General features: G+C 32.2%; 1 protein-coding gene across 1 annotated transcript; it reads right to left on the bottom strand.

Annotated features, from left to right (window-relative positions):
• Positions 1 to 2,618: 2,618 nt before the first annotated feature.
• On the bottom strand, positions 2,619 to 5,442 carry LOC129880308 (protein NRT1/ PTR FAMILY 1.2-like). Its single transcript, XM_055954283.1, has 4 exons — positions 5,344 to 5,442; positions 5,038 to 5,255; positions 3,899 to 4,455; positions 2,619 to 3,686 (listed from the first exon to the last, which is right to left on the bottom strand). Exons 1-4 carry the CDS (start codon positions 5,414 to 5,416, stop codon positions 2,789 to 2,791), a joined length of 1,746 nt encoding a protein of 581 aa, XP_055810258.1. The 5' UTR covers positions 5,417 to 5,442; the 3' UTR covers positions 2,619 to 2,788.
• Between the last annotated feature and the right edge of the window lie 4,352 nt (positions 5,443 to 9,794).

Below are 9,794 nucleotides of genomic sequence, written 5' to 3'. Positions count from 1 at the left end.
TTTTCTTGATAAAAAAATTTATGGCTCTATAAATAGAAGCTCATTCCTTCTAACGTACTAGCATTCACAAGTGAATGTATTTCAAAGGACTTTGAGAATTTTGTGTAAGGAGGGAATTTGTGAGACACAAGTGTTATGTTAGAACTTTTGTGAACCTTTCTCTCTATATTTTGTACTCTCATATTTATAAGGTCGCAGGTTCAAGTCTTGGAAACAGCCTCTGGCAGAAATGCAAGGTAAGGCTGCGTACAATAGACCCTTGTGGTCAGGCCCTTTCCCGGACCTTGCGCATAGCGGAAGCTTTAGTGCACCAGGCTGCCCTTTTATATTTATAATTGATTGTTTATCTTCTCTTGTGGATGTAGATCGGTTGATCGAATCAAGTTAAATATTTGTATCTCTTTTTGGTATATTTATCGTTTGTCTTCTTACTCATGATCTTTTGAGGTTTGCTTTGCTAGCTTCCGCATGACACCTAATTATTTTTGATCCTAACAATATGATATAAATAAATAATTTTATTTATAAACTCAAAATCACTTGAATCTTACTTCAAGTTCTCTATGTTTCTGTATATTCTTGTGTATTGAAAATATGCTAGCAACATCCCTATTTATAATAGTAAGAAATCAAATTAAACTAGGGCTAGAAAATTTATTCCTATATGAATTAGGACAAATAAATCATAACATGAATTAAATAAATAACAAATAACAAATCCTAAATAACTTAGGACTCCTACTCCAACTTTGAATTATTATTTCAACATTCTCCCGTAATTCAAAGTTGTATACTCTAGCATTTTTCTTCTTGTCATTGTTGTTGTATTGGAAAGTCTTTTTTTTCAATCTTTCATTTCATTCTTGTCGTTGTTGTTGTTTTGGAGAACTTCTCTTCAATCTTCAATTTTTTTCTGCCCATCTCATAGGTACAGTCTACCCAGCCCGTAGGTCCGATCTACTCGACCCGTAGGCTCTGTCTACCCTGCCCGTAGGTTCGGTCTATCCGGCTTGTAGGCTCGGTCTAGTGTTAGAGCACTTTGTCTTCAACTCTAGTTGATGCCCTTCCCACCAACACGGTCCGGTCTACTCGATTCGTAGGCTCGGTCTAGTGTTAGAGCAATTTGTCTCCAACTCTTGTTGATGCCCTTCCCACCAACACTTTTTTCTTTTTGCCTTTCTCCAACTTTTAATTAGAAAAGAGTTTCTTCCTCTTGTGTCATGTTTGATTGCACTTCTGCTTTTCATCATGATCATTGGCTAAACGGACGACATATATGGGTCATAACCGCCCATTGACAACGGAAACTCTTTGATTTTCTACCAGGATCGTAGATGCTCTGATACCATGTGAGAAATATAAAGAAAAAATATTATTGAATTGTGTATCTACATTATTACACAGAAACTCTATTTATAGATATTACAATATAATCCTTTACCGATTAGGATACTATTTACTATTTCTATTTCTATTTCTATTACTATTCAAATTTCTATTCCTATTCTAAGTTGGATTGTATATACCTATTTCTATTCTAACATTCTAACAGTAGCTGAGGCAGAATGAGAATTGTGCCTCTAGCAGAATGAGAATTGTGCCTCTATGTTTCACGGCTGGTGAGGAAGCCAAAACCATGAGAATCGTCAAAGTTGGATTGTGCCTCTTTTCTTTTCATTTTTTTCCACTGCAAAGTGACTTGTACTCCAGATTTGAATGGAAGTTTAGTACTCCTTTTAAGTGTGATATGCTCTCCGCTTTGGTGAATGTTCTTGAATAGTCTATCACCAGATGTTTTGCCTTCTAAGTGTATTCACCAAATTTACATTTCAAGTTTGAGTGAAAAAATATTTTTCTTTGTGAATGCATTTCATTTTGCTTATTGTTCCAAGTACACTAGATATCTATATTTGGTTACTACTTAGTTTATTTACTTTTCAAATATAAATGAAGCGTTGGCATTTCCTGTCACCTTAGTATACTTAATTCTGCCCGTAATGGAATAGGCTCGGATTATTGACATTTAAAGCCCCTAATAATGTAAAATACTCATCCATGGATTTGGCTTACACTGCAGGGGAAGCTAGAGGGACTATGAAAGGGAGTTTTGGGTTCAGCAAAGGAAAAGGCATTGGAAATATTCATTAGTGAGAGGTATATAATATGTATTCTTACATTATTATATGTTTCAAGTATTTAGTTTCCTTATAATTTAAGACTATGAATAACACCTGTTGGTTGTAAACAATAATCATAATACATAAATGTACTCTTTAACTTGGCCTCAACTGACATCTATGCACTCTAACTTTGGATGTGCACAAGTAGAAACGTAAACTTGTGTAAAGCTGAACAAATAGACGCATGTATCCTACATGACATAATACCCTTACGACACGAATTGTCAGGATGACTTGTTCCCCAACCAAACGAGCCTTGTGAATTAAATTCAATGACCTTACGTAAGATTCACTCTGTTGGCTATTACAAAAAGTAAATTTTTGAATCCACCTGCCAAAATAATACATGCATATGCTTATGGATTGTGGTTTTTAGCTTTGCCATTCTCATAGCAAAATTAGATCTTTAAGAATTTGAAGGACGAAAGAGGCAACTATCTATACTCTGGAAAAAACGAATCCAAAATGCATGTTCACATTTTTGTCTGAGGGAAGTCATAAGATACTTTAGCCAAAATTATATGTAGAGGTCTAAACATATAAAAACCCTTAATTGGCTAACTTAATTAGTAGTAGTTGCATCATTCAACAATGCATACAACATAATATCAAGATTCAGGTAAAAGCCTATAGTCACATTCTTTATCTTCGGCCACATGAGGTGACCTACTGATCTCATCATTGCTAGGTTCATAAAACTGGCAGACGACCAGAAAATATAAGAAGTTGAGCAAACTCAAAAAAGTGAGTAGCCAAAAGTAGTAATCCAGGTGACCCCTATTAATGTTGCTCGAAATCCAGCTCGTTTTACCTCCGGTTGATGAAAGCCAATCCACACCACTCACCAGAACACTTCCAACCAAACTCGACACAGCTGTCCCAACAGTATACATAGCTGACGCGATGCTGGACATTCTTTTGGGTAATAGAGTGTAGAAGAACTCAGTCTGTCCAACAGCATGGGTAGCCTCAGCCACTCCGAGTAGTGCATACTGTGGCACGAACCACATAGCAGACATGTTCACTAAAGCACTTGGGTTGTCCTCATGCCCTTCCTCTATTGCCCTTTGTCGTCTTATGCTTTCTGTTATTGCTGACAATACCATAGACATAAAGGAGGCTATTAAGCCAATCCCCATTCGAGTGATAGGACTTAGCCCTCTTGGCTGTCCGGTATATTTTGATAGCAAAGGGACCAAAACACGGTCGTAGAAAACAATCCAGATTGTTAAAGCAATAATCAAGAACATACTGAATGATGCTGCTGGTATTTCGAAGTGAGGGAAGATGTGTCTATCCATGGTATTTGTCTGAAGTAAGGCAAATGCGAATACATTCATATCCACAAAGATCATGAAACAGGTGGACCACATAGGAAGTACTCTAATAAGAGCCTTCAGTGATTCAACTTGTTCCAAACTACAGAGATTCCATGGATTTGAAGCTGATCCATCAGGATTCAAATCTTTTTGAGGATCTTGAATCATGCAAGCTCTATTTAAACACCTATAACATACAATAAAATCATATGCCAATGAACTGCAATATCATATAGCACTGAAAAAAGGTGAAGAGTAATGGCAAGAAATTATAGATACAGTTCTGTGATTAACATATCATAAAGTCTTTAACTCATATTTGATTGTTTCAGACAGTGCATAGCATTCGAGTAATATTGACAATGGAAGTGTCATTGGTAAAAAGATGAAGGCACTGACCTGAAGTCCTTTGATGGCATCAAGACATCTGATTCAAGTGGCCAACGATAGTAGTCATCACAATCAGTCAATAGAAGACAGATATTTCTTTTCCTAAACGCTGCTACAACTGTTTGGAGCAATCCTATGAGCAAGTTTTCTGTACCTTTAGCTTTCACTTTGATATAAAGAGGAGAACCGATTAGGAACATTAAGACAGACAAAAACATGAGGATAACAGGGATACCAAAGCCAACTTTCCAACCATAACGATCTTGGATATAAACGATAATGGTAACTGCAACAATAGTTGAAATCCCTGAGCTAACATAGTACCAGTTGAAATAGCTTTCAATAAGCCTCTGGTTCCTGGGGTTCTCTTTATTTTCCAATTGATCGGCACCAAATATTATAGAACAAGGTCTAACAAAACCAGCTCCAACGGACATAAACCCAAAAGATGAAAATAGAACAGCAAGTTGGACTGCTGTTGGTCCATTACAAACATGTTGGAACTGAGAGCAGGATAAAGACGTGAGTTGTGGAATCATGGCTGTGAGCCATAGTATAATTATTCCCTGTCGAAGAAGAATGTTAAACTTTGTGGCCATAAAAGCCCAATATGAGAAGGGACCAAGGATATGCTATTTACTAGTCAAGCACCAAAATCATTGAATTTATGAGAGAAAGCCAAGGATACAATGCACTAGAATGATGAAGAGGTGAAGTTAGAAACAATACCAGATCTTTTTTGTCTATGCAAAAGTTGGTCCTAACAATAAACTTCACCACTTGTGTTTTAGAGACAAATCATGAGAGTGCTCCAACTCCAATTATAACATAAAACTAAGTGGTGAGGGCTGTGATTTCAGAGTCGAGAGTCGAGACTTACTTGATAAGTGCTACTACGCAAGCATAACTTCCCTGCTAATATTGGAAGTAAAATGTTTGTCTCCTTATTATTAATTTATTATCATCATTATATCTTGTTAAGTTCTTGTTCATTATTTACTCAACAATTTGGACTATCTCATAAGTTCCGTGCTCTTAAATCAACATTCATCATTCTAAACTATGTAGCTACTGATTAGAAGAAAATAGTAAGCAGGGAAGCTCAAACCAACTAGACTCTTAATAACTAAAGCAAAAAATGAACTCACAATAAGAGTGGAGATGGATCCATAGGCAACAGCCCTATATCGACCACAGTAAGAATCAGCAATAATGGCCCCAACAATGGCCAACCCATTTGAGAGTGCATTCCATATTCCAAAAGTGCTAGTTCCAGTGGCAGCAGTCATGTTATAATATGTCATCAGGTAGATTAGCAGGTTAAATTGTAAACCATAACTTGCTACCTTTTCAAATGATTCATTCACTGAAAAACGAAAAAAGAAATTGAAATAATTACTACTTAAATCCATGCAAACAATGTAAAGAAAACAAAATAACAAAAAAAGTAGTACCAATGATGAAAGGCATAGTTCTAAGACCACCTTTTCTTGGCTTCTCTTCTACTAATTCTCTTTCTGTGCCCATTTTCAGTACCACTCTGTTTTTCCCTTTTCTGTTTGCTCTTTGCTTTAAATAAGACCGAGAGAGAAAGACAGTAGAAACACGAAACTCGACTCGATGCTTAGAGTTATGCCGATATTAATAATGTAGGTATTAGTTATGAGGGAATCTATGTATTATTTTATTTAGGTATTAATTATGTAGGATTAGTTATTCATGTATTAGTTGTTTAACCTTCCATCTTGCATAAAATAATACGCATATTCTCTCATAACTTATACATATATTAGTTATGTGGGTTTTTAGTTATACATATAAACCAACCTTTATATTAATTTTCTACATGAATAATTTATTTTCTATCTACATACCAAACATCGTATAAAATTAATAAATAAATAACTTATTTCTTATCCAACGACCCCATGTCGTATTTGGTAAAATGAAAGCTCCATAGTAGTGGTTCCCCTTTTATTTTTCTTTCTGATTTGAGTTTACACTAACTTTAACGCCGATAGTTGATAATGGTGAGTGATGACGATAGCGGTGAATGAGTGAAATTGGTGAATTATATATGATTTTGTACAATCCTTTGAATAAACATCTTAATATATTTAAATTTTATTGCAAATATATTCAGATCAGCTTAGTGGTTAACAATAATAATTTACCTAATGCAATCTCACAAGTTAAATATAAAAAGGATAAACTATATATAGATTTTACATTTATTTTTACGAAATAGAAAAATTGTTTATGATATATCTGTCAACTAAAAAAAACAGAAGAAAAAAAAGAAATTTGACAAAACAGTGTAACATGTGATGAAATTGTTTTAATTGATTCCTTGCACTAAAAAATTATACCTAACAAATAGAATAATGATAAATCTGACATGACAGAAACTTTGGACGACGACGTTGGGTTTTAAGACATTTTAATATTAATCATATTGCTTAGCCGAATTGTGCGGCATATCACTCGTTCGACACATATTTTATGCCTCATTACTGATCACATTAGTTAATAATAAGAAGTGACAATAATTTTCCTTATAATATTCATAATCACTAAATTAAAAACTCTTTATAATATTCGTAATCACTAAAAAAAATGTGTTCCTGTGCCCATTTTAACTACTACTTTGTTTTTCCTTAATTCGAAACCGCAGGTGCACGTTCCTTAAATTCGATGCTTTCAAAACACTTATCATATTCAGTAAAATGATCTGATTTTGAATTTACACCAACTTTAAGGGTCATTGGCTATATGAGATGAAATCATAATATGAAATTATATGAAATAAAGTTGTTGTTTTGTTTGGATATTCAATTAGAATTTTTTTGCTCATAAATATAAAATATTTATAAGATAAAAATTATTAAAATTGTCCCAATATTTTATACAATCTTATCAAATAAGTAAAAGTTCATAACAAATGTATAATACACTATCACAAAGCTATTCTAAAAATATATAATATTTATTGATCGAACTTTAGTTCAATAAAAAAAAAGTAAAATTCAATATGAGTTGTAATGTGCTAATCTTTAACAAAAGTATAATACACTATCACAAAGCTATGTTGGTCTATATCACAACTATATTATCATATTCATATTTCGCGAATATTTCATCACTCCTTTGGTATTCTTGCAAAATTATGTAAATGTAAAATGGTGAATTTTTTTTTTTACGAAATATAAACTTGTGAGTCAATTTTTGTATTTGAAAAATGTGAAACTATGATATGAAATTTTCAAATCAAGTTTTTTTGGAGAATTTGGAATTTCATCTCATGATTTGAAATTATTAGATGAAATCACATTTCCAAATATTAATTTCATCTCATGAAAAATTATAAGATGAAAACGCATGTCCAAACGTCTACTAAGAAAGTTAATTTGTTTAAAGAAAATTACGATTCTAACTACCTAGAATATATAAAAGTATTTTTTTTATTTTTGTGAATTGAAATATGTCATTGGAAAATAAATTAGAATTAAAGATATATAATAAAAAATCGAAGAGGTAATCTTGTTAGAACAAAAGAATAAAAGAAGTAAGACAGATAACTTAGAGCCCATTTGGATGGGCTTTAAGTTGGTTTTGACCAACTTAAAGCCCCTTTTTAGCTTGGAAAAATGACTTGATTGAGTGCTTTTTAAAAATTAATTACTGATTTTAGCGATATTTTTTATTTATTACCATTTATAGCAATATATAGCAATATTATGATAAATCTACATTTGTATTAAAAGTGAATTATGCATACAATATAAATGTATTATAAGTGTTTTAAAATATATATTATGTTTGTGTAGTAAGAAACTAACATAATGTATTATAAGTCTATTAAAATATGTGATAAATGTATTATCCATCTATAAAACTTGTATTATATATATTTTATAAATAGTTCTCTGCAATATGTATTAAAATTGTATTATAAATGTATTATAAGTGTTTAGTGAAATTATTTTTTTATTGCTATAAACGGTAAATATTTTCTTAATATTGTATATTTATGTAAGTTTCCCTTTTAGCTTTTGGACGTATTTGTCTAATGCTAACTTTAAGCCATAAAGTTCTTAAAGTCAGTCAAAAATGAAAAGTTAGAATTTCTAACTTTTTTTCCTAAGTGCTTAAAGCCATTTTGTTTGACCATAGAAATTACTCTTATATCCCTTATATTTTAACTAAATTCCCAAACTATCTTTTTTATTCTTTTAACCCTAAAATTCAAACACTTATTTTCAACATAAGCACTTTTATCCAAACACTCAACTGCTTATTTATAAAAATAACTTTCAGCACTTCAAAATTCTAAAAGCACTTCATACATAAAAATTACGTTTTTAAGCTCATCCAAACGGGCTCTTAGTTTTATTTGAGGAGGATACTATTATCTCGAAAATAAATAGTAGTAAAAAGAATTCGTTGAAGTTTTGAACTTCAACAATAGCTGAACACCAATCATTTGTTGGGTTTGTGAAAGAAAAATTACCAAGAACATGTTGTTAGGAATAGTGGAGTTTCATTATGAAGCAAGGTGGAAAATAAGTGTTTTTGAAAAATCAATTGAGATGGAGATTGAAGGTGAATTATTGAGATGATTTTTGGAATAGAAATCCAATCCCATTGGAAATGGAGTACCTGAGTGTATTCGATTTTTTATGGTAGAAGGTAGCAAAAATAAGGTCTCTTTGATGTGAGTTTGTGAAAGCAAAAGAGAAAAGGATCAAAATTATCCTATACTTTCATTTATTAATTAAATATAGGAAAACTGACATAAATCTCACTAGTTTATGAGCTAATTACTTAGATACACTCTAATTTGCAATATTATGTATCTTATCAGATGTTGGTGCATCTAGATACGTTATACATGTATCTCGATATACATGGAGTCAAAATTAGGTGTAATTTATTCTAGATATATTGTATCCAAGTGGATTCGTAAGTATCTGAGATACATAACAAATCTTGCTCGCCTCTCTTTTCATCTCGCTCACCACTCTCCTATGTATCTAGGATACATAATGAATCTCTCTCGCATTCCTCCCCATCTTGCTCGCCTCTCACCCAATTTTAGTGTATGTGGTAGCAAAAATGCATGTCTCTAGGTGTATCTTACTAAATATATGGTAGGAAACTCTTAATTAGTGGTTAGATACATAATATTTTGAAAGTATAGATAATAATAGTATTATTATAGTAAAGTATGTCTAATTATGTAGTTTTTCCTTTAAGTTTATCCTTCATTGTACTATTCAGCTATTTATATTCTCACTGTCACAAAATTTATCACATATATCACTTAATTGGATGGAAACCCCAAATCATAACAAAATAAACAATTTTGAAGAAAAACCCACTACTCTCATCTATCCCGCCCCCGACACAAATTGATGTGGAGATGGGAAGATATGCTATTCTTTAAGGAAAAATTACGCGGATAAGCAAACATATACTAGTTAATTAGCTAATATAGCTATAGTTTGAATTAATTATGGCTCGCGGCAAACATCTAGCTGTAATTACAGTTTGAGTTTGAATTAATTATGGCTCGCGGCAAAAATCTAGCTGTAATTACAGTTTGAGTTTTGTATAATTCGCTCGATTATACAGTTGAGTTTTGTATAATTCGCGCGATTTATACAAACAATGTGCGTGAATCGAATTGTATAGCGAAATATACAAACACTACAAATTGTATAGCGAATTATACAAATGTTGTGCATGAATTGTATAGTGAAGTATACAAACGTTATACAAAAACTATGAATTGTATAGCGAATTATACTAACGTATACAAATGCTGCGTGAATTGTACAAATATTGCTATAACTATAGCTACGAATTGTAATTAGCAAACTATAGCTATGAAGCATAATGAAGA

The sequence above is a fragment of the Solanum dulcamara genome, chromosome 2 (assembly GCF_947179165.1).
Source record: "Solanum dulcamara chromosome 2, daSolDulc1.2, whole genome shotgun sequence".
NCBI lineage: Eukaryota > Viridiplantae > Streptophyta > Magnoliopsida > Solanales > Solanaceae > Solanum > Solanum dulcamara.
The sequence above is the reverse complement of the archived record's forward strand: the minus strand, read 5'-3'. Positions and strand labels throughout refer to the sequence as shown.

Coding starts and splice junctions, on each gene's coding strand:
- LOC129880308 (XM_055954283.1), bottom strand. CDS start 5,416: ATGGGCACAGAAAGAGAATTAGTAGAAGAGAAGCCAAGAAAAGGTGGT. Junction 4,456..5,037: donor GATCCATCTCCACTCTTATT/GTGAGTTCATTT, acceptor CTTCTTCGACAG/GGAATAATTATACTATGGCT. Junction 3,687..3,898: donor ATGCCATCAAAGGACTTCAG/GTCAGTGCCTTC, acceptor TGTATGTTATAG/GTGTTTAAATAGAGCTTGCA.